The sequence below is a fragment of the Sapajus apella genome, unplaced genomic scaffold (assembly GCF_009761245.1).
Source record: "Sapajus apella isolate SASKATOON/1434 unplaced genomic scaffold, GSC_monkey_1.0 scaffold136, whole genome shotgun sequence".
Classification (NCBI taxonomy): Eukaryota; Metazoa; Chordata; class Mammalia; order Primates; family Cebidae; genus Sapajus; species Sapajus apella.
Genome location: NW_022437076.1, coordinates 2,049,942 through 2,074,038, shown reverse-complemented (window position 1 = coordinate 2,074,038; position 24,097 = coordinate 2,049,942). Strand labels below are relative to the sequence as shown.

Below are 24,097 nucleotides of genomic sequence, written 5' to 3'. Positions count from 1 at the left end.
CTGAGGTCAGGAGTTCGAGACCAGCCTGGCCAACATGGTAAAAAAAAAAAAAAAAAAGAAAAAGAAAATTAGCCAGGCATGGTGGCATGTGTCTGTAATCCCAGCTGCCTGAGAGGCTGAGGCAGGAGAATCGCTTGAACCTGAGAGATGGAGGTTGCAGTGACCCCAGATGGCGCCACTGCACTCCAGACTGGGCAACAAGAGTAAACTTGGTCTCAAAAAAAGAAGACAGTACTGAGTCCCATTGATGCCAGATCTTGGGGCAGCTCAGTGTGGAAGGAAGAGAGGGGAAAGGGCAGGAGGGAAGGCTGGGCAGATGGGCGTCAGGTTGGTGGTGCCTCGGCTGCCCTGGATGGGCTGTTGGCTCCTGATGACCCTGGGACTCAGGGAAAGGTGGTCACAGAGCAGGTGCTTTGAAGGAGAGGGATGGGTCCTGTAAGAACCCTCATTGTCTAGCCTCTTCACTGTACAACATGGGGAAATTGAGGCCCAAAACTGCCTGAGTGACCCAGGTGAGACCTGAACACTCTCCAGGGCCCCTGAAGGCCTGCGTGGCTAGTACAGGGATTGGAAGGGGTGGGCACTCCTTCCCTCCACCCCCAGTGCTCCCACGAAGCCCCTCTCTTCCCAGCTGTGGCCACTGCAAACATGATGAGCCGTGCTCTCCAGACACGGGCAGCTGTGAGTCCTGCCAGCCAGGCTGGAATGGGACCCAGTGCCAGCAGCCCTGCCCGCCTGGCACCTTTGGTGAGAGCTGCGGGCAGCAGTGCCCTCACTGCCGACATGGGGAGGCCTGTCAGCCAGATACCGGCCACTGTCAGCACTGCGACCCGGGCTGGCTGAGGCCCAGGTGAGGACACCATTCTGTTCAGGGTGGGGCGCACCTCCCCGCAGGACCCTCACCTCAGCGGCTCTCCTGGGAGTGCCGCCCTGCCCTGACACGCAGGTTCATGCACCCTGAAGCCCCAGGGGCCTCCCTCCTGATGAAGACCAAGGGAGGGCAGTGGGTTCTGGGGGCCTGGGCAGGATTCCGGCTCCCTCCCCTCTGAGGCTTCTGGCCCTCCTCCCGCTCTGGAAACGCGTAGCCTGTCACCTGCTGGGTTGGGCCCCAAGTTCAAGGCCCTATCTGCACCTGAGCTTCACGCTGAGGAGTGGCCAGCCATGTCCCGAGTCCAGGAGCCCGGGGCGGACGGGAGGGCCCCACACTGGGGCCAGGCCTGCCTTAGCTCCCCTGAGTCTTGCCTCACCCAGGTGTGATGACCCCTGCCCCACGGGCACCTTTGGGGAAGACTGTGGCTCTGCCTGCCCCACCTGTGTTCAGGGGGCATGTGACGCTGTGACAGGGGAATGTGTCTGCAGTGCCGGCTACTGGGGACCCAGGTGCGCACGGGAGTCCTGGGGTTGGGAGGGTACAGGGCCCAGGTCAGGCCTCCAGGCATGCCCAGAAATCTCCCTGTCCCTCTCCCTACCTGCCTCCCTTCCCCCAGCCCTCAGCCTGCCTCTCCATGTCACTCTGTAGCTGCAACGCCTCCTGCCCAGCTGGCTTCTATGGAAACAACTGCTCGGTTCCCTGTGAATGCCCAGAGGGACTCTGCCACCCTGTCTCTGGGTCCTGCCAGCCGGGTAAGGTGGAGGGAGCCTGCAGGGTGCACTAGGCAGGGAAGGCGGGCCCGCCACACAGGCTCCAGGGCCGGTCCCTTGCCAGGGAGTCTCAGCTCACCTCAGAGACATTCCTTTTTTTTTTTTTTTTGAGACAGAGTCTGGCTCTGTTCCCCAGGCTGGAGTACAGTGGCATGATCTCGGCTCACTGCAACCTCTGCCTCCCGGGTTCAACCGATTCTCCTGCCTCAGCCTCCCGAGTAGCTGGGATTACAGGCATGCGCCACCACGCCCAGCTACTTTTTGTATTTTTAGTAGAGACGGCGTTTCACCATATTCAGGCTGGTCTTGAACGCCTGACCTTGTGATCCGCCCATCTTGGCCTCCCAAAGTGATGGAATGACAGGCGTGAGCTGCCCCGCCTGGCCCATTTTTTGGTTTTTGTGTTTCTTTGTTTTTTGAGACAGTCTCACTCTGTCACCCAGGCTGGAGTGCAGTGGTGTGATCTCGGCTCACTGCAACCTCCACCTCCTGGGTTCAAGGGATTTTTCCACCTCAGCTTCCCAAGTAGCTGGGATTACATGCGCCCACCACCACGCCCAGCTAATTTTTAGATTTTTTTTTTTTTTTTTTTTTGGGACGGAGTTTCGCTCTTGTTACCCAGGCTGGAGTGCAATGGCGCGATCTCGGCTCACCGCAACCTCCGCCTCCTGGGTTCAGGCAATTCTCCTGCCTCAGCCTCCTGAGTAGCTGGGATTACAGGCACGCGCCACCATGCCCAGCTAATTTTTTGTATTTTTAGTGGAGACGGGGTTTCACCATGTTGACCAGGATGGTCTCGATCTCTTGACCTCGTGATCCACCCGCCTTGGCCTCCCAAAGTGCTGGGATTACAGGCTTGAGCCACCGCACCCTGCAATTTTTAGATTTTTAGTAGAGATGGGGTTTCACCATGTTGGCCAGGCTGGTCTCGAACTCCTGACCTCAAGTGATCCTCTCACCTTGGCCTCCCAAAGTGCTGTGATTACAGACGATAGCTACTGAACCTAGCCCAGAGACTTTTTTTTTTTTTTTTTTTGAGAGGGAGTTTTGCTCTTGTTGCCCAAGCTGGAGTGCCATGGTGTGGTCTCAGCTCACCAAAACCTCCACCTCCTGGGTTCCAGTGATTCTCCTGCCTCAGCCTCCCAAGCAGCTGGGATTATAGGCACCTGCCACCACGCCTGGCTAATTTTGTAGTTTTAGTAGAGACGGGGTGTCTCCATATTGGTCAGGCTGGTCTCGAACTCCCGACCTCAGGTGATCTGCCTGCCTCAGCCTCCCAAAGTGCTGGGATTATAGGCGTCGGCCACTGCCCCCGGCCGAGACAGTCTTATGTTTTTTTTTTTTTTGAGACAGAGTTTCACTTATGTTACCCAGGCTGGAGTGCAATGGCGCGATCTCAGCTCACCGCAACCTCCGCCTCCTGGGTTCAGGCAATTCTCCTGCCTCAGCCTCCTGAGTAGCTGGGATTACAGGCACATGCCACCATGCCCAGCTAATGTTTTGTATTTTTAGTAAAGACGGGGTTTCACCATGTTGACCAGGATGGTCTCGATCTCTTGACCTCGTGATCCACCCGCCTCGGCCTCCCAAAGTGCTGGGATTACAGGCTTGAGCCACCGCGCCCGGCCGAGACATTCTTTATACCTGATCTCTGTGTGGATGCCCTGAAGATGTGACAGAGCCCCTGCCCCCCGAGAAACCAGCTAGAGCCATGGAATGGGCAGTGGGTGGCTGGACACTGACGTGGAATCAGGGACAAGAATTTGTGGAGTGGGCCACAGACCGTGCGGAGGGGACACAGCAGGAGAGAGGCTGCCCGGAGGCAGGGAGAGACCCCCAGGAGGAAGCTTCTGCATAGGAGGCAACTCAGAGTGAAGGACAGAGCAGGATGCATGGGAGACGGGAAGGGCTGAGACTCCCGTCCCGGCTCCCCCAGGCTCTCTCGGCCATGCCGCCGCCCTCCTCGCGGGCATCCTCGTGCCCCTGCTGCTGCTCTTCCTCGGCCTCGCCTGCTGTGCCTGCTGCTGCTGCTGGACCGCCCGCTCAGACCTCAAGGACAGGTGAGCACCAGCCCGTCCCTTCCACACCCAGCTCAGGCCGTGCGGTGAGGGATCAGGGGGCCTCTGGTTTCCTTGTGGGGGTGAGGAGGGCTGGCCTTGTCACCCGTGTAGGTCAGAGGTGATGGAGGCAGTTGGCAGTGGCCTGGAGACACTGCAGACACCAGGTCAGCTGCCTGCCCTCCTTGATGGGGAAGTTTCTGAGTTGCGTGGGCAGGGGGCACTGGGCACCAGGCTGGTGAACCTGAGCCTGCAGCGGAGGCAGAGAGCTGACCCTGGTGGGGACAGAGGCAGAGGGCTGGGACCACGGAAGCAGCAGCCCAGCTCCGGCGCAGGAGGGGAAAGCCACCAGGCCTCAGATGTCCTGAAAAGGAGTGTGACCAGCCGGGCGCGGTGGCTCACGCCTGTAATTCCAGCACTTTGGGAGGCTGAGGTGGGTGGATCACCTGAGGTCAGGAGTTCAAGACCAGCCTGGCCATCATGGTGAAACCCCGTTTTGAAAAAAAAAAAAAGAAAAAGAAAAGAAAAGGAGCGTGACCTGGACGTCTGTGCGGTAGGCACTGCTTCAGTGGAGAATGCAGCGTCCTGGGAGACGGAGAGGGAGGAAGGACGGGGCTGGCGGAGCCCGCTGCAGGGTAGACGCAGAGCTTTGATCCTTTACAAAAGCTCTTCACACTCGGGGCTCCTTTGAGACTCATAGCAGCATGGAGTTGCGGAGCAGTGAGTGTGGGGCCGGACCATCCTCCTCAATTTCCAGAGGCCATGGGGCCCAAGGTGACCTGGCGAGTCACTGGCGAACAGGAAGCCCCTCCCCAGCTTCCTGGACTCTGTGTCTGGGCCGCTCTTACTCATTTCTGCCCTAGTCCTCCAGCACATCCTCCCTGTACTTGTGGGGCATTCACAGATGAGCAGACGCAGTTGCCCTGGCCCAGGGAAGAGAGCCCAGGGTGGCAAGAAGCCCCCTGCAGGGACACGAGGACAGGGGCAGAGGCCGTCGGGGAACAGTGAAGGGCGCAGCGGTCTCCACATGTAGGGGTAGAGCAGAGTGGGAACAGGGAAGGCTTCCTGGAGGGGGTGTCATTTGAAATAGGTGGGCCATGCCCGTCATCCCAGCACTTTGGGAGGCCGAGGCAGGCGGATCACTTGAGGTCAGGAGTTCGAGACCAGCCTGGCCAACATGGTGAAACCCCGCCTCTACTAAAAATACAAAATTGGCCAGGCATGGTGGCTGACGCCTGTAATTCCAGCTCTTTGGGAGGCCAAGGTGGGCGGATCACAAGGTCAGGAGATCAAGACCATCCTGGCCAACCTGGTGAAACCCCATCTGTACTAAAATACAAAAAAATAAGCTGGGTCTGGTGGTGCACACCTGTAGTCCCAGCTACTCGGGAGGCTGAGACAGGAATCACTTGAACCTGGGAGGTGGAGGTTGCAGTGAGCCGAGATTGCACCACTGCACTCTACCCTGGCGACAGAGAGAGACTCTGTCTCAAAACAAACAAATAAACAAACCTACAATTAGCCAGGTATGGTGGCAGGTGCTGTGGTGGGCGCCTGTAGTCCCAGCTACTTGGGAGGCTGAGGCAGGAGAATTGCTTTAATCCGAGAGGCGGAGGTTGCAGTGAGCCAAGATCGCGCCACTGCACTCCAGCCTGGGCGACAGGAGTGAAACTCCATCTCAAAAAAAAGAGAGAGAGACAGGTGAGCTGGGCTCAGCTAGGATGATGAAACAAACAGCCACCGAATGCGGGGCGGCCTCCTGGTCCCGTGCGAAGCTCTGATAGACAGGACTGTTGTCCCCATTTTACAGATGCGGAAACTGAGGCCCAGGGAGGTGAAGCCTCAGCCAGAGTTGTTACTCCGGGCTGTGTGGCCCTAGTGCGACACTTTGTTGTTCTGTGGCAGGCCTGAGTCTTGGGCTCAGTTGTTTGGATTTTATTCTGCCTGTCACACCCTGCCGAGGTGACCCGGGTCACCTTGGGTCTTATGTACTGAACACTGTCCCTGCCCTCCTCCCTCAGGCCAGCGAGAGATGGAACCACGGTGTCCAGGATGAAGCTGCAGGTCTGGGGGACGCTGACCAGCCTGCGCTCCTCACTGCCGTGCGGCTCCCTCGGTGCCCACAAGCTCCCCTGGGTGACAGGTCAGTGGGCTGCGGGCTGGGGTGGGACAGGGCTCCATGCCAGGCCCTGCGGGCACCTGACCCGGCCTCTCCACAGTCTCGCACCACGACCCGGACCTCCCCTTCAACCACAGCTTCATCGAGCCGCCCTCCGCCGGCTGGGCCTCTGACGACTCCTTCTCATCCGACTCTGAGCCTGCAGAGGCCGATGAGGCTCCTGCCTACTGTGTGCCACCCCAGGAAGGTAGCCCCCAACAGCCCACTTACCCTGCGCGCCCCTCCACCGCCACCTCCTCTTTAGTCCTCCAGCAGACGGTTATTTATGTGTTTGTTTTGAGATGGAGTTTCGCTCTTGCTGCCCAGGCTGGAGTGCGATGGCGTGATGTCAGGCTCATGTTTTATTTTTAGTAGAGACGGGGTTTCACCATGTTGGCCAGGCTGGTCTTGAACTCCTGACCTCAGGTGATCTGCCCGCCTCGGCCTCGCAAAGTGCTGGGATGACAGGCGTGAGCCACGGTGCCCGGCCTGCAAATGGTTAGAAGGGCCCGTTCTGTGCCAGTCCCTGTTCTTGGCTCCGGGGACGCAAGAGAGAACAAGATAGATTCCTGACCCCGCCCTGCTTCGAGTCAGACGGGCAGGTGTCGGACACAGATAGGACAGAGTGACATGTGTTTCAATGGGGGACATACAAGTGGGGGCTCCTTCGCTAGCCACGTTGGGGTGACTGGGGGTCAGGGAAGATGTTTCTGGTCTCCCAGTTGTGTCTAGCAGACTCAGTAGCCAAGGGAAAGTCAGGGAGAGGAGGGAACGGCATTTCGGGAAGATGGAACAGCATATACAAAGGCCCAGAGGTGAGAGGGAGGTGGCTCTGTGACACTGAAATAATTTTAGCTGGGTGAGAGCGTGACGGTATTTCAAAGTAGGAAGAGGCAGTGAGAAAAAAGTACAGAAACCAGGTGTGGTGGCATGGTGACTCACACCTGTGATCCCAGCACTTTGGGAGGCTGAGGTGGGAGGATCACTGGAGACCAGGAGTTTAATACCAGCCTGGCCAACATAGTGAGACCCCATCTCTACAAAACTGAAAAAAAAAAAAGAGTGTAGAAGAAAGTGTCTATCTGAATTGCTCCTTCTGTCTCTCTCTCTGCCCTCACCCTCTCCTTGCCCAATTTTGGGGCCTCTGGGAGATGCTGAGCTGCAGGTAGGAGGATCTGGGGTGGCCAGCTCGGCTCCAGCCAAGCTGTTCTGTCTCCTCTGCCAGGGATGGTCCCTGAGGCCCAGGCACAGTCGTTGGAGGCGAGCCTGGCTGGAGGTGTCTTCCCTCCCCCCGAGGACGCCTCCACGCCATTCGCCATCCCGCGCACCTCCAGCCTAGCTCGGGCCAAGCGGCCGTCCGTCTCCTTCGCCGAAGGTACCAAGTTTGCGCCGCAGACTCGCCGAAGCTCAGGGGAGCTCTCCAGCCCGCTCCGAAAGCCCAAGAGGCTCTCCCGGGGGGCACAGGCAGGTCCCGAGGGCCAGGAAGCCGAGGAGTCCACAGGCCCAGAGGAAGCAGAAGCGGGCGAGTCCCTTCCCACGGCTGCCAGCCCTGGGGATTCAGCCACCAGCCACCGGCGGCCTCCACTGGGTGGCCTGACAGTGGCTGAGCATGTGGAAGCCATCGAGGGCAGTGTCCAGGAGGCCTCAGGCCCTGTGACCACAATCTACGTGCTGGCAGGGACGCCCCGGGGATCCGAAGGCCCCGTCCGGTCCGTCTTGCGCCATTTTGGTGGCTTTCCGAAAGGCCAGACAGAACCCAAGGTCAAGAGGGCCATCCCTAAGCCTCCACGCCAGGCCCTGAATCGGAAAAAGGGCAGCCCCGGTGTGGCCTCTGTCATCCAGAGCCCCAGCTCACCCCCAAATGCCAGGCTCCTGGGGGCCACAGGCTCCCAGGCTCCAGCAGCCAAGCCAGAGGAAGTGGCCCAGGGGCTGGGGGCTCGCACGGAGAGTTCAGGGGGCGCCCAGGAGCCAGTCTCTGGGGGAGGCTCCCCAGAACAGGATCCCCAGAAGCAGGCTGAAGAGGAAAGGCAGGAGGAACCTGAGTACGAGAATGTCATGCCCATCCCCAGGCTACCAGAGCCCTGATGACCTTCAATCTGGGGAGTGGGAAGACTGGAGGTGACAAGAGGGGGCACCAGAACTGCCCATGGACTAGACTGTGCTGTGTGCTGGAAACGGTCCCAGGGCCAGGACAGACATCCCAGAGCCTCTGTCCTTCCACAGGGAAAAGGCAGGGTTCGAGGCCAGCTGGCTCAGGGCCCTGGCGGTGCTCCCGGAGGGAGCTGGGGAGACCGGGGGCAGAGACCCTGAGGGAGGGTCAGGGAGGGATGGCTGCAGGGACTTCTCCTCTGCCGTCCTGTACCCGGCCAGCCGCAGAAGGGCTCTTCTTTCTTTCATGTGCAAAACATTTTTCTGAACTGGGAAACAACCTAAATGTTTGCTGATAAAAGATTGGCTAAACAAATATTTCTTATGATAAATGACTATACAACCACTAAAAATCACGTCGTGCAAGAATACTTAAGCTGGGAGGTATGGGAGAACGTCCACGCTATGCGGTTAAGTGTATGAAAAGTAAGTTCCGAGTTATTGGCTGCAGTACGCTTCCACTGTTTTCTTTCTTTCTTTCTTTCTTTCTTTTTTTGAGACAGAGTCTTGCCCTGTTGTCCAGGCTGAAGTGCAGTGATATGATTTCAGCTCACTGACACCTCTGCCTCCCGAGTTCAAGTGATAGCTGGGACTACAGGCCTGTGCCACCATGCCCAGCTAATTTTTTTGTATTTTTAGTAGAGAGGGTGTTTCACCATATTAGCCAGGATGGTCTTGATCTCCTGACCTCATGATCCGCCCGCCTTGGCCTCCCAAAGTGCTCGGATTACAGGCATGAGACACCGAGCCGGGCCACTTTTTTTTTCTTTTTTGAAACGGAGTCTTGCCCTGTCGCCCAGGCTGGAGTGCAGTGGTGGGATCTCTGCCCACTGCAACCTCCATCTCCCGGGTTCAAGCAATTCTTGTGCCTCAGCCTCCTGAGTAGCTGGGATTACAGGTGCCCACCACCACTCCTGGCTAATGTTTGTATTTTAGTGGAGACGGAGTTTCACCATATTGGTCAGCCTGGTCTCAAACTCCTGACCTTAGGTGATCCACCCGCCTTGGCCTCCCAAAGTGCTGAGATTACAGGTGAGTCACTGTGCCCAGCCGCTTTATGAACTTTTTAAAAAGGATGTATGTGCATAAAACAGATTCAGGGGAAAGGCACTAAATGGTATTTTCCTCCAGAAGATGAGATCGTAGGTGATATTTATTTTCCTCTGAAACTTTTGTATAGTTTGCAAATTTTCTACAGTGAAAATTCTTTTTTACTTTTGTGACTAGATTGAATTTCATAAAGTATATTAAAAAGTGGTGATCTTTGTTAAAAATTTAAAAAGTACTAACATTACAGACACATGTAAAGTAAAGCGGAGGTTTCCCTTCTCCCCAGAGGTGTCTCTGGGTGAAGACAGGTAGAATCTCCTTTTTCCTGACTGCTTTCTGGTCTTGTTTGAATTCTTTGCTCACATATTGTATTACCTAGTCAGACAAGAAAAGAGGCAGTCCCTTTTTTTTGAGATGGAGCCTCACTCTGTTCCCCAGGCTGGAGTGCAGTGGCGCCATCTCGGCTCACTGCAACCTCTGCCTCCATGGTTCAAGTGATTCTCCTGCCTCAGCCTCCTGAGTAGCTGGGATTACAGGCGCCCACCAGCATGCCCAGGTAATTTTTGTGTTTTTAGTGGAGCTGAGGTTTCACCATGTTGGCCAGGCTGGGTTCAACCTCCTGACCCACCTTGGCCTCCCAAAGTGCGGGGATTACAGGGCTGAGCCACCACCTCAGCCTCCAGAGTACTCCCAAAGTGCTCACAGGCGTAAGCCACTGGGACCAGCCACTAAAGCTTCTAAAAAGTTATAATCCTTGCATATAAAATGTTGTGTGTTTAACCACCAACAATTATATCTCATTACAATTTAAATTTCTATGATTATTCTAAGGTTGAGTTTCTTTTCTATCTCGGCTCACGGCAACCTCCACCTCCCAGGTTCAAGGGATTCTTGTGTCTCAGCTTCCTAAGTAGCTGGGATTACAGGTGCCCACCACCACGCCTCACCAATTTTTATATTTTTAGTAGAGACGAGGTTTCATCATCTTGGCCAGGCTGGTCTTGAACTCCTAATCTTGTGATCCACCCACCTCAGCCTTTCAAAGTGCTGGGATTACAGGCATGAGCCATTATGCCCGGACTTTTTTCTTTTCTTTCTTTTTTTTTTTTTTTGAGAAAGAGTCTTGCTCTGTTGCCAGGCTAGAGTGCAGTGGTGCAATCTCGGCTCACTGCAACCTCTGCATCCTGGGTTCAAGCGATTCTGCCGCCTCAGCCTCCCGAGTAGCTGAGACCACAGGCACGTGCCACCACACCCAGCTAATTTTTGTATTTTTACTAGAGACGGGGTTTCACCACGTTGCAGGATGGTCTCAATCTCTTGACCTCGTGATCCACCCACCTCGGTCTCCCAAAGTGCTGGGATTACAGGCGTCAGCCACTGCACCCAGCCCTTTTTTCTATTTTTAGTAGAGACAGGGTTTCACCATGTTGGCCAGAGGCTGGTCTCTAACTCCTGACCTCAAGTGATCTGCCCGCCTTGACCTCCCAACGTGCTGGGATTACAGGAGTGACCTGCCACGCCCAGCCAGGAACTGGAACTTTATCCTGATTTACAAATCATAGTTTCGGAAGGATTTTCGAATTTACAATTCCCTTGGTGCCCTGGGATGTGATGGGGGCTGAATTTGAGGAGCTGAAATTTGAAGGTGGCTCAGCAGCAGCAGTTGCAGGCCTAAGGGCACAGATGCAGCGATTAGACAAATCTGTAGAAGACCAGCTGTATCAGTGTGGTGGGGATGGGGTGAGGGAGAGGCAGAATCACAGCAATTGCCTAACAAATGTCTGATGACAGGATGGTTCCGGCCGGGCGCGGTGGCTCACACCTGTAATTCCAGCACCTTGGGAGGCCGAGGCCGGCAGTTCATGAGGCCAGGAGATCAAGGCCATCCTGGCTAACACACTGAAACCCCGTCTCTACTAAAAACACAAAAAATTGGCCGGGCATGGTGGCGAGCGCCTGTAGTCCCAGCTACTCGGGAGGCTGAGGCAGGAGAATCGCTTGAACCCAGGAGGCGGAGGTTGCAGTGAGCCGAGATCATGCCAATGCACTCCAGCCTGGACCACAGAGCAAGACTGTCTTAAAAAAAGAGAAAGGATGGTTCTCAGCAGGGCACTGTGAGTCATGCCTGTAATCCCCGAACTTTGGGAGGCCGAGGTGGGAGGATCACTTGAGCCCAGGACTTTGAGACCAGCCTGGGCAACAAGGCAAGACCCTGTCTCTACAAAAAATACAAAAATCAGCCAGGCGCGGTAGCACGCACCTGTGGTTCCAGCTACTTGGAAGGCTGAGGCAGGAGGATCGCCTAAGCCCAGAAGGTGGAGGCTGCAGTGAGCTATGATCACACCACCACACTCCAGCGTCTAGGTGCCTGAGATCCTTTCTCAAAAAAAAGAAAAGAAAAAAGATGGTTCTTGGCATCTAACTTCATTAGATAGTAGCATGGTCATCTGAGTGAAGATGGGGAGGACGGTAGTTCTGCAGGATATTTGAGGGATGGCTGAGCCCTGGAGGGCCCTCAGGCTGCTCAAAGAGGAGGGGAGGGTGAAGGAAGAGATTTGCCAGGTGGCAGTCGAAACCTTCTGGGTGGGAAAGATTCCACAGGTTGGGGAACCGGATAGGTTACCAGCTGGAGCCGCTCCCCACCCCCGCCCCCACCCCCACCCCCACCCCCGTTCCCTGGCAGGCTGAAGGCACCAATCCTTGTCTGGGGGAGGTTGCCCTTGCCAGGTAGCCAGGGCGGGTTCTAGGCGGTAGGGGGCACACTCGGACTGGGGCAGGTGAAGCAGGAGACGTCTGGGGCTCCCACAGCCCTGGGGTGGTGGTGGGGTTTTGTTTTATTATACATATTTTTTTGTAGAGATGGGGGGTCTCGCCATGCTGCCCAGGCGGGTATGGAACTCCTGGTCCCCAAGCGGTAGGTCTGGGGTGCTAACCCAGCCCCCCGGGGCGAGCCAGGGAGACCAAGCCGATTCTGGGGCAGTCAGAGGGTTTTCCAGGTCGGGGGTAGTGCCTCCGATTCGGGGGTCGAAGACGGGCAGCTGAGCTTTTGGTACCCGGCCTTATCAGACTGGGACCCGGAGCCCCTTCGACACCGCGCGGACTTGTTCCTGACGCATCGCCCCGCGGAGAGGGCCTCACCTGAAAGGGACCGGGAACGGGGTGGGGAGTGGGGCTCAGGGCAGCAAGTGGCAACGTGGGCAGGGAGCATCCAGATGACGGGTGCGGGAGGAGGGTCCCCGGGGGACTGAGCAGTGCGTGAACAGGGGCGGAGAAGGCTCCGTCTGATGGGGGGCCTCGGGAGATCCCAAACAGTAGAACGGGACAGACAAGAGGGTCCTCGGGAGGCCCCAAATCGTAGGACGGGACAGACAAGGGGGTCCTCAGAAGACCCCAAATCCTAGGACGGGACAGACAAGCCCCAAATTCCCTCGCACATTTCCAGGGTCAATTTCCAGGGACTGGGCAGACGGCGCCCGGGAGGAGAAGGGGTAGTGAACCGGCAGGAGGCGTCACGCCTGGACCGCGTCCGGGATCCCAGAACCCTAGAGCGCCGGGACGGGAACCACCGGGCGGGAGCGCGAGGAGCCAAGATCCGAAGCCCGAGGCCCTGGGGACGGCAGCCCCGCGCGGGGAACAGCGGGGGGACCGGAGAGCTGAACGGCCGCGCGGAGCCCGCGCATCTGGGCGTGGTGACCGAGGCGGCCGCGGGAGAGCCCGGCCGGCGGCCTCAGGGTCTCGTGGGGGTCCGCGGGGCGCCGGGACGCGGAGCGGAAGCCGCAGCCTCGCAGAGTCAGGGCGCTGGGGAGGCACCGGGGCGATGTCGCGGGGCCCCGCCGCGTTGGGATTCGGGGTGAAGGCGGCAGAGCCCAGGCCCGGCCCGCAACGCCGCGGCCCCCCCGGCTCCTCATCTCTCTTGTTTGTCTCTGAGTCCGGCCGGAACCGGCTTCTGCTCACGGCGGGGCGGGCGGGTGGCTGGCTGCTGATTGGTCGACGCCTGTTTCCAGCCCCCACTCAGCCAATCAGCGGGCGACAGTGTTTTCATCTCGGGTCGGAATAAAAGGGCTGGAATAAAAGAGGGCAGAAAAGGCGCCGGGCGGGCCCGACACGCGCGGAGCTGCCGAGGATCGTGATCGGGGAGCGAGGCCGGCGAGGGCGCGCGGGCAGCTGCGGCACCGAAGCGGCGCGGGGAGCAAACGACGGAACCCGAGGAACCGAACGGAGCGGTGAGGGGCCGCCTCCGGGGAGACCACGAGAAGCGGAGGGCCGGAGATGGAGGCCGGGGGTCCGCTGCCATGGAAACGGGCGAGGCGCCGGGAAACGCCCGCGCTGGGGGTCTCGCGCCGCCGGTTTGAACCGGCTCCTGGTCTTACACGCCGGGTTCGCGTGGCCGCAGCGCCTAGCGACCTAGACGGCGGCCAATGCCACGGCAGTTCCTGCGCCGTCTGGCCAATCAGCGCGGCGGGGCGGGCCGTTCTGGAGCTCGGTGCGCTGATCTTATGGTTGACGAAACCGGCTTCGGGGAAGGGTCTCGGGTGCGGGCGGGAGGGCGCCAGTCAGGGCCCCTGGGAGTGGCCGCCCTCGGGCATCCCCCGGCCCAGGTGGCCGCGCCCCGCGCCGCTGTCCAGCCCGGCCCCAAGCCGTGTCAGTCCTGCGGGGGGCCAGGGCCAGGTCCACGGCCCTGAGCATGCGTGGGTCCCTTCGTGCCTCCATGCCTCGGTTTACCTCGGAGTGAGACGCCTCCCTGCCTGGCCGGGGCGGCTCGGTCGGCGCGGAGGGCGGCGGTGCGGGCTGGCCGCGCGTCGGGTGGCCCAGGGCCGGGCAGGGCTGGGGCTCGCCTCGCTGACCTCTTTCGCTGCGCGCTCCGGCCACCGCAGCCACGGAGGGGTGACGAGCCCCGCGCCCTGCGGCAGCGGCCGGGGCGGCGGCAGAGGCTGGGCAGGGCCGGCCGCTGACGCCGAGGTCTGTGCGCAGGTGGTGCAGAGCCGGAGCCCGAGCCGTGCCGCGCCATGGCGCCCACCCTGGCCACTGCCCATCGGCGCCGCTGGTGGATGGCCTGCACGGCCGTGCTGGAAAACCTCCTCTTCTCGGCAGTCCTCCTGGGCTGGGGCTCACTGCTCATCATGCTCAAGTCGGAAGGCTTTTACTCCTACCTGTGTGCCGAGCCAGGTGAGACAGGCGCCTGGGGCTGCGGGGGGCTCCCGGAGTCGGGGCTCTGGGTGGGGGCGGGAGGGGGCGAAGACCTACGAGCAGCACCTCACTCATCGCCCAGCGCCTCTCGGGCATCTAAAGGCCCACTGGACCCTCACCCGGCTCTGCCGGGTACTTATCATCGCCCCGTTTCGTGGGCAAAGACATGGAGGCTCAGAGCCATCTTCGGTCTTGGGCAAGGCCACAGAGCCACAGCTGCTGTCCAGGGTGTTCCTTCCACCCCAGAAGCGTTGCTGGGCTCCCCTCCTCTCCTCCCTGCGCCTGGAACGCGGCTTGCCTTGTAGTAAACATGTTGCTCTTGGATGGTGAGAAAGAGGAACTCCTGGATTAGGGGCTGGGGTGCAGCAGGAGAGGAAGTGGCCTTGCCTCCGCCCCAGGCAGGGCTCATCTAGAATCTAGACGTTTCTTAGGTGGTTGCGGAGTCTCCCAAGTGCTTGCTGGACACAGTCTCTCGTCTATTTTTGCCGACTTATGATTCTCCAAAGGACGTTCCCTCCCACGGGCTGTGAGGACATCTCCGTGGCTTCCCAGCCCCGTGGGGATGGAGGGGAAGAGGAGAAGAGAACGTTGGAGATAGTACGGCCTGCTCTCTTCTTGCTGAAGGCAGGCTGGGCACGCCTGTGTGCATGACATCCGCACCACCCAGCACACACGCGCACCTTCACACCTTCACGTCCTGTGGGAGGACCCCGGTTACTACAGGGCAGTAGGCCCAGCCCCACAGGAGGGCTACAGCAGCCCAGCCTCTGGCCTCCTACCCTCCTCCTTAGGCGAAGGTAACAGGAAATGCTTCCTTCTGCACTCTCCTTGATCCCAATGGTAGCTGCATAACAGCTGAACTCACATTACCTCTCTCCCCAGGGCCAGAGGGCCGTTAGATGCAGGTAGCCCAGGACTGACTTCCTGAGTCCCCACCAGCAGGCCTTTTCCTTCTAGAGCTCTTTGCAGGAAGAGAAGGCTTTGCGCCAGCTCATGCTGGGTCTCATCCTTTGTGGAAGCCTCTGTTTCCTCTCTCTGACCTGCCCGGAGTCCCCTGTGTCCCAGTGTCTAGGGAGGGAGGCTTCGCTGGAGAGGTTCGAGCAGGAGAAAGTGGGGAACGCAGAGGCCTCCTGGAGTGGACAGAAAGTGTATCATTTGTAACTAACCTTTAGCCTTTAGCCACTCAAAAATATTTCCTAACAGCCTAAGGGTTCTTGGCAGACCTTTCTCCACATCAGCAAGAAATCTTAGGGGTTGGGAAGGGTCAGACCTTGTTCCCTGAGCAAGCTTTCTGCTTTGCCCAAGAGATATTAGGAGATTAATTTCTCTCCTGGGCACAGGTGGGAGTGTTTGCTTCGTCCTCTCCTCTCTTCTTTATAGATCATGACTCTTCCTGCTTGCCATTTTTTTTTTTTTTTTTTTTAAAGCAGGCTGGGTACAGTGGCTCACACCTGTAATCCCAGCACTTTGAGAGGCTGAGATAAGCGGATCACAAGGTCAGGAGTTCAAGACCAGCCTGACCAATATGGTGAGACCCTATCTCTACTAAAAATACAAAAATTTAGCTGGGCATGGTGGCGTGTGCCTGTAATCCCAGCTACTCAGGAGGCTGAGGCAGGATAATCACTTGAACCGGGGAGGCAGAGGTTGCAATGAGCTAAGATCACACCACTGCACTCCAGCCTGGGTGACAGAGCAAGACTTCATCTCAAAAAAAAAAAAAAAGGCAGAAAAAAAAATCATCCCCAAAGAAAGCTCTTGGTGTCTCATCCAGACCAGAGGACTGTTGTGGGTAGAGTTTTTTTTTCCTTTGGACCTGCCATGGTGTCGGGAAGGTCATATCTAGATGGTTTTTTTTTCATAGATTGTCCACTGATTTAACTTACTGTATGGTTTTGGCAGAATTCCAAATTCCTTCATTCCTGCCTCAACCTCGGCCTCTTCCTCTAAGAAAGGAACCTCAGCTTCTTCCCCACGGTCTCTGTTGTGCCAGTGAGGTGCTGAGTCGGTGGTTAAGCCCGGGGAGACTTGACAGATTGCTCCTCTAAACCGATGTGAAGGTGAAGGGTCAGGACTGTGGGTTGAACATCAACCTCTTATCCTGGGCGTTTGCTCCTGCCTCTGATTTTGTTTTTTCTGACGATCTGGCAAACCCGCTGAGCCCCCGTCCCGGGCAGGAAGGCTGCTGAGTCCACACAGCTTATCTCTGTGGCCTCACTGCTCCTTGATTCTTGGAGTCGGCATCACCAGTTCTCTTTCAGGCCAGAAATCCCCACACGTTGCTTGTCTGGGAGTGCCTGGCAAAGTCAGGGTGAAGGTTTCTGCCTGGGTCTGACATTTTCAAACTTGGCGGATGCCTGGATTGCAGAGAAGCACTCAGGCCATTTTTCGAATTTATTGAATTAGGCTTGTGAAAGGCTGAGTAGTCCCAGGCTGTCCCCAGCTGATTGAGATGCAAATTGGTCAGCTTTGTGTGGCTCTCAGACGAAGCCTTTTGTTCTCTGAAGAAAATTCGCCTGAACCTGTTGAACGGTTCTTAGAACTCTTTCTCAGGACTCCAGCCAGAATCTGGCCACAGGCGCGGTGTTGGCTCCAGCATGGGGCAGTGGCAGAAGGAAGGAGACAGCTTATTTCTCTGCTCCCCTCCGTTTCTTCTTCCTTGCCCACTGGGAGAGGTGACAGGTGGGGTCTGCGGACCTGGGCACGGGCCATTGACCACGGGCTTTGCACGACATCCACCAGGTGCTGGTGCTGGGCGCCTCCCTAGGCCCCTGGCGAGGGCGGGAGACCTACTGGGTTCTCAGCCCCAGAAGCGGGGGCTTTCCCAGAGCTGTGTCCTTTTGGCCTCTGGGATGGCGCCGTGACCGGCCGCTCCCGAGCCCTTCCCTCCTTTCGTCTGTGGTCCAGTGGCCCACTGCAGTGGGGTCAGGGTGGGCTTGTGGGGCTGCGGCTACCTGTGGATGGTTTCTTTTTGAGACAGGGTCTCATTCTGCTGCCCAGGCTGGAATGTGTGGTGCAGTCACAGCTCACCGCGGCCTTGACTCCTGGGCTCAAGCGATCCTCCCCCTCAGCTCCTGAGTAATGGGACTACAAGTGGGCACCACCACCAACCCAGCTGATTTTTTTTTTTTTATACTTTTTTTTTTTTCTTTTAAGATGGGGTTTCACGGTGTTGGTCAGGCTGGTCTCGAACTCCCAACCTCAGGTGATCCGCCTGCCTTGGCCTCCAAAGTGCTTGGATTACAGGTGTGAGCCACCAGGCCTGGCCTCGGGCTAATTTTTGAATTTTTTTTTTTTTTTTTTGCAGAGACAGGGTCTCACCATCTTGCCCAGGCTGGTCTCAAACTCCTGGGCTCAAGCAGTCCTCCCGCCTCAGCTGCCCAAAGTTCTGGGCCTATGGGCATGAGCTCCTACACCCAGTTAGGTTTAATTTTGTTTTTTTGAGACAGAGTCTCACTCTGTTGCCCAGATTTCAGTGCAATGGCGTGATCTCGGCTCACTGCAACCTCTGCTTCTCAGGTTCAAGCAATTCTCCTGCCTCAGTCTCCCGAGAAGCTGGGATTACAGGCGCCCACCACCACGCCCGGCTAATTTTTGTCTTTTTTAGTAGAGACAGGGTTTTACCATATTGGTCAGACTGATCTTGAACTCCTGACCTCAGGTGAACCACCCGCCTTGGCCTCCCAAAGTGCTGGGATTACAGGCGTGAGCCACCGAGCCCGATCAAATTTTTTGTAGAGATAGGGGTTTCACCATGTTGGTCAGGCTGGTCTCCAGCTCCTGGGCTCAAGCGATCCTCTGGCCTCAGCCTCTGAAAGTGCTGGGACTACAGGTGCAAGCCACCATATCCTGTTAATTTTTAAATGTTTTGTAGAGATAGGGGGTTTCACCATGTTGCCCAGGCTGGTCTTCAACTCCTGGCTCAGTCGATCTGCCCTCCTCGGGCTCCCAGATGCTAGGATTACAGGTGTGAGCCACTGCTGCTGGCCTGTGTGTGGATATTGAATCCCCTCTTTCTTGTAACCTAAATATTCAGTAAAGATTGACGAAGGTGCCGTGCTGGGGGTGCAGAGCAAACACATCATCACTCGCACACCTGTGTAATTCCAGGTGGTGGTCGGGCCCCAAGAAAGCAGGGTGCCGGGAGCTGGAACAGCAGCAGGGATCTGGCTCCCCCAGGTGGGAGGGCTTCTCTGTGTTCAGGTGGAAGCCTGGAGGTTAAGGAGGGGTGAGTCAGGAGAGGAGGGTCCACCCTGGAGGAGGGAGAGATGTGGGAAGGGGTCGGGCCTGCGAGGCCTGAGAGGCCTTCTGGGGAAACTGGATTTTATTCCCAAGGCCGGAGGAAGCCGGGGAGGTGGAGGAGGGCGATGGTCCAGTTCCCCTGTTAGAGGCTCAAGTGAATTGCTGACGGCTTGCCACATGCTGGGGTGTGGATGTTGTAGAAAGCAGAAGTCATCAAGCCCCTGCCCGAGGAAGGCACTCACGGTCTGACCATGGCCGTGAAGGTAGGCCGTAGTTGTATGCTCTTTATCGCTGGGAGAGAGCCTGGCGCAGGGGTCCCTGTGAGGGCAGAGGGGCTGCCACCCGCACTGGGGACACAGGGCCACGCTTGGTCCCCATGGGCTGAGTGAAGCTGTGGATATTGACAGACTTCTCTGCTGGTTCGAGGACCTCTTTATTTTTTTGGCCAGCAGGGAGACGGTTTCACTCTTGTCACCCAGACTGGAGTGCAGTGGCATGATCTCGGCTTACTGTAACCTCTGCCTCCTAGGTTCAAGTGATTTTCCTACCTCAACCTCCCAAGTAGCTGGGATTACAGGCCCTGTCACCACGCCTGCCTGATTTTTTTGTATTTGTATTTGTATTTGTATTTTTTTTTTTTTTTGAGAGGGAGTCTTGCTCTGTCACCCAGACTGGAGTACAATGGCGCAATTTCGGCTCACTGCAACCTCCACCTCCCGGGTTCAAGTGATTCTCCTGCCTCAGCCTCCCGAGCAGCAGGGATTACAGGCATGTGCCACCATGCCTGGCTAATTTTATATTTTTAGTAGAGATGGGATTTCTCCATGTTGGTCAGGCTGGTCTCGAACTCCTGACCTCAGGTGATCTGCCCACCTCCGCCTCCCAAAGTGCTGGGATTAGAGGCTTAAGCCACCACGCCTAGCAATTTTTTTTTTTTTTGACAAGGAATCTCACTCTGTCACTAGCCATGGAGTACAGTGGTGAAATCTCAGCTCACTGCAACTTCCACCCCCCAGGTTCAAGTGATTCTTCTGCCTCAGCCTCCCGAGTAGCTGGGATTACAGGTGCCCCCACCACACCCGGCTAATTTTTGTATTTTTAGTAGAGACGGGGTTTCACCATGTTGGCCAGGATGGCCTGGAACTCCTGACCTTAGGTGATCTGCCTGCCTCGGCCTCCCGAAGTGGTATGATTACAGGTGTGAGCCACTGCGCCTGGCCCAAGGACTTCTCTTTTTCGTGTCTCTCCCCACACCCACAGGCCAGTGTGGATAGCCTTCTTAAATCCAGCCTTTCATTTTTATTGCTGTAAATACGACTTTTAAACTTTTCCCCTAGTTTATTTGGAATTTAAAAAATTCCTTAGCAATGGGGAAGAAGGTTGAAAGGCTGGGCCGCTGGCCTCCAGATGCGTCTCAGGGAAGAGCTCGCCCTTGGCCTCCCACACCCCAGCCTCCCTCCTCCTCTGTTCGTGACCTGATTTCCCTCGAGGGCGCCCCTCAGGCACCCCGGCATCTTGGTGTCCGTGAAGGTCCCGTCCGGCTCAGGCTGGCTCTCCGGGCGTCGTGGGAGACTCTTGGTCCTGTTCTCGCCCAGCGAGGTTCAGGGCTCCTGGTGCTGCCCGACACCGCAGGTAGCCTTTTCCCGGCTGTGCTCTCAGCGTCTTCTCTCTGGAATACCAGCCTCTCCCCCAGGTAGGCCAGCATCGGCACGGAGCTTCGGGGTCTGGTGGCCTGCAGTGAAGCCAGCTTCCCAGGGGCCCTCCAGGAGACCTCCACAAGTGACTCACCTGCCCTGAGCGTCCTTTGGGGATACCCTGACTGTGTCCTCGTGGGGACTATGGGGTGCGCGTGGGCTCGCCCTTTGAGCGTGCAGCTGGCACACACTGGCACTCCGCACATGGCAGCTGCTGCTGGGCCGGCCCGCCGCTTGGGGGCCAGGCCCGGTCCGCCCAGCACAGCCTCCGCCTGCCCGTGCCCTCCTGCATGTGGTTTGCTGTGTGCCTGAGCCGACCTCTCACCTACATGTGCCCTGCCGGCTGAGGATGGAGATGGGGCTTCCTGCCGGATGGACTAAGATTCCAGGGACGGGAGGGACGGGAGGGACTCGAGGTCCTGGGCGGGGGCGAAGCCTGGAGCGGGGCTCTGGAAGCAGCCAGTCAGGCAAGGGCAGCTCAGGAACTTGGAGGGGACCTCAAGCCAGGTACTCCTTGGTCCCTGCAACCCCCCTTTCCTTTGTCTCCCCGCGGTGTGGGGAGGCTCCTCTTCGACTCGGGGGAGCCCGAGCGGGGTCACAGCACCCTCTCTTCTCCCTGATTCCTCCATAAACATCTGGCGCGTCTCCTGTGAGCGGGCGGGCAGCGCCCTGCCTCCCTGCCTGGCTCTCCTCGTGAGCAGCCCTGCTCCTGTTCTTGGCACACGCTGGCCACTGCAGCTGTTGCCCGTCCCCTCGGTTCACCTTCCTTGGCCGGGCCGGGCCACTCTGGCCGCCCCCAAGGAGGCATCTGTTGAATAAACAGGTGCAGGTAAGGAGCGCAGCAGGCTGGCCCAGGGTGAGGCCCAAGCTCCAGGCGGGGAGCAGAGGGGCATCCCAGGCCTTGGCACTTCCTGGGTGCTTAATCTGTTTGTCTCCTGGCCCACAGTGCCCAGGTGGGAGCAGAGGGAGAGGAGCAGCCTGGGTGTGACTGTGTGTGGCCATCTGCTAGGGCTGTGTGGGCTGTTACTGTCAACAAAGCTGCCGGGCTCACCAAGGGGTTTGTTCCCTCCAGGAGCAGGGAGACTCTCAATTGCTCTGTAAGCAGGAGAAGCCACTCACCGCCCCCCGGGCCCACCCAGAAGCATCTGTGGCTGGACAGGACTGCCTGGAGGCGGGCAGAGGCCTGCTGGCCACGTGGGAGGGGTTTGTTTAAGGGGAGAAGGATGGTGGTCTAGAGCGGGAGGTCCCTGCCCCTGTATGTGGTGGCTCCAGGGTAAAGATGGGAAGGACAGATATCCTCACCTCTCCCTTATGCAGTTAAAGAGGTGACCAGATCTTTAATCAGTTTAAGACATTTTATTGTTGTTTGTTTTGACACGGAGTGCAATGGCTCTATCTCGGCTCACTGCAACCTCCGCCTCCTGGGTTCAAGCGATTCTCCTGCCTCAGCCTCCTGAGTAGCTGGGATTACAGGCGCACACCACCATGCCCAGCTAAGTTTTGTATTTTTAGTAGAGACGGGGTTTCACCATGTTGGCCAAGCTGGTCTCGAACTCCTGACCTCAGGTGATCTGCCCGCCTCGGCCTTTCAGAGTGCTGGGATGACAGGCATGAGCCCTCGCGCCTGGCCTTAAGACATTTTACTCCATCCTTGCTGCTAGCAAATCAAGGAGGCTGACCGGGCGCGGTGGCTCAGGCCTGTCATCCCAGCACTTTGGGAGGCCAAGGTGGGTGGCTCACCTGAGGTCAGGAGTTGAAGACCAGCCTGGCCATCATGGTGAAACCCCATCTTTAAAAAAAAAAAAAATCAAGGCGGCTGCCTCGGGTACAGAGCCTTGGGATTTTTACCTTCTGGCTCTAGATGGGAAAAGCCATGGGTTCAGGGACCCAGCTGTGGCTCCTCCCTGGGGTAACTGGAGGTCCCCATGCCTTTGCCCATGGGCGGTGCTGCCTGCAGACCCTGCACGGCCCCACAGGCCACCCTCCCGAGCCCTGGAGCGCCCTCTCCACCCGTCCCCTCTGTCACTTCAGCGCTAGTTTGCTCCTCTCTGCATGTCCTCCTGGAAATGACTGTTGCTGTGTAGACACCCTGCTCCCCCGACTTCAGAGCCATTTCCTGTTGCTGCTGGCTTGAGGACCCTGCGTGCCACGTGCTTTGGCTGACAGTGTTGGGGGGCTTCTTTTGGGAAACCAAGAGAAACTGGCAGAGCGGAGAATCAGGTTGTGAGGTTTTGTTTCTAAGGCTTTGAGTGGTTCACCTTGTGGCTCTGATCTCCTTAAATCCCCCAAGACTCAGCTTGGTTCTGTTGATTCCTCTCTTGATCCTTTGCCTTTTGGCCATTGTGATCTGGTTTCACTTTTGGTTTTGCTTTTTTTCAAGATGGAGTGTCACTTTGTCACCCAGGCTGGAGTGCAGTGGTGCAATCTCAGCTCACTGCAACCTCCACCTCTCCGGTTCAAGTAATTCTCCTGCCTCAGCCTCCCTAGTAGCTGGGACTACAGGTGCACGCCTGGCTAATTTTTCTATTTTTAATAGAGATGGGGTTTTGCCATGTTGGCCAGGCTGGTTTTGAACTCCTGACCTCAGGTGATCCACTTGCCTTGGCCTCCCAGAGTGCTGGGATTACAGGCGTGAGCCACAGCACCCAGCTAATTTTTGTATTTTTAGTAGAAACTGGGTTTCTCCATGTTGGCCAGGCTGGTCTTGAACTTCCGACCTCAGGTGACCCGCCCGCCTCGGCCTACCAGAGTGCTGGGATTACAGGTGCCCACCACAACCATGCCTGGCTAATTTTTGTATTTTTAGTAGAGACAGGCTTTCTCTATGTTGGTCAGGCTGGTCTTCAACTCCCGACCTCAGGTGACCCGCCCGCCTTGGCCTTCCAGAGTGCTGGGATTATAGACATGAGCTACCACCATGCCCAGCTTATTTCTGTATTTTTAGTAGAGACAGGGTTTCACCATGTTGGCCAGGATGGTCTCGAACTCCCAACCTCATGATCCGCGCGCCTCAGCCTCCCAAAGTGCTGGGGTGACAGGCGGGAGCCGCTGCCCCCTGCCTTTATTGGGTGCTTTCTATGCCTAGGTGAACTCCAGAAGGTTTTCTGGATTTTCTCTTGTTGTTTTTTCTTTTTTTCCGTTTTCTTTGGTTTTCTGGATTTTCTCGTGGCTCTTCCCCTAAACTCTAGGAGGTGGATGTTATTATTATACGATTCCATTTTGTGGATGAGGAAACCGAGCCAGAGCAAGGTCATGTCGGTAGAAGGTGGAGGAACCGAAATTGGAACCTGGAAGCCAGATTCTAGCACCGCGCTCTCCATCCACCTGCCCCCGGCGGGGCTCCCTGGTCACATGCTGGCACGAGGCCCAATTCCATCCCTGTGCATCCCTTCCAGTGACCTTGGGGCAGCCCCGAGAGGCCTGAGCAAGCCTTTGCAAACCTCAGCTCCACGGCCCTGGCGCCAGAGGGCTGCAGTTGGAAGGCAGGCAGTTATCTGGAGAAAAGCGTTTCCTTCACTCTCCCAGTGTGACCTCGCATCTAATCAAAGTCTGCTCCTGTTTTCTGCAGGATTAGTCAGCATCTCTTAACTAGCAGTCCCGGCGAGGAGAGCTCCTCCGCCACGCTCCCGGCCCATCCTCCGCCCTCCTGCCCTCCGCTGCCACAGCACTTTTCTCTTCCTTTTTGTGCTGTTGGGTGTCTGGGTGGACTTTGGAGGGGGCCATTAAGGGCTGGGTGTGTCAGACACACCAGACTCGGAGGCACAGCACGCAGCGGGGTCTGGGTGTGGGCACAGGGTGGCAACACGGTGATCCCAACAAGGAAAATGAGAAAGGTGCATCTTGGCCGGACGCAGCAGCTCATGCCTGTAGTCCCAGCACTTTGGGAGGCCGAGGCGGACGGGTCACCTAAGGTCAGGAGT

The 24,097-nt window shown here is 57.5% G+C and overlaps 2 protein-coding genes across 9 annotated transcripts in view; both read left to right on the top strand.

Moving 5' to 3' along the window:
- Positions 1-8,375, top strand: part of SCARF1 (scavenger receptor class F member 1) — a 14,579-nt gene extending 6,204 nt beyond the window's left edge. The window contains exons 5-11 of one of the 3 annotated variants that reach the window (XM_032263503.1): positions 632-850; positions 1,252-1,380; positions 1,520-1,623; positions 3,578-3,701; positions 5,720-5,841; positions 5,918-6,064; positions 7,082-8,375. In XM_032263503.1, the coding sequence (XP_032119394.1) occupies positions 632-850; positions 1,252-1,380; positions 1,520-1,623; positions 3,578-3,701; positions 5,720-5,841; positions 5,918-6,064; positions 7,082-7,941 (1,705 nt within the window). In that variant the 3' untranslated portion in view covers positions 7,942-8,375. The remainder of the gene's footprint in view (positions 1-631; positions 851-1,251; positions 1,381-1,519; positions 1,624-3,577; positions 3,702-5,719; positions 5,842-5,917; positions 6,065-7,081) is intronic. The other 2 variants (XM_032263505.1, XM_032263504.1) reach the window with 2 other exon arrangements.
- A 4,402-nt stretch (positions 8,376-12,777) lies between these two features.
- The window catches only part of SLC43A2 (solute carrier family 43 member 2), a 53,002-nt gene continuing 41,682 nt past the window's right edge, over positions 12,778-24,097 (top strand). For 3 of the 6 annotated variants that reach the window (XM_032263498.1, XM_032263499.1, XM_032263501.1), the window contains exons 1-2: positions 13,150-13,277; positions 14,026-14,220. In XM_032263498.1, coding sequence (XP_032119389.1) covers positions 14,061-14,220 — 160 coding nt within the window. In that variant the 5' untranslated portion in view covers positions 13,150-13,277; positions 14,026-14,060. Of the gene's footprint in view, positions 13,278-13,586; positions 13,783-14,025; positions 14,221-24,097 lie in introns of those variants that run through there. The other 3 variants (XM_032263496.1, XM_032263497.1, XM_032263500.1) reach the window with 3 other exon arrangements.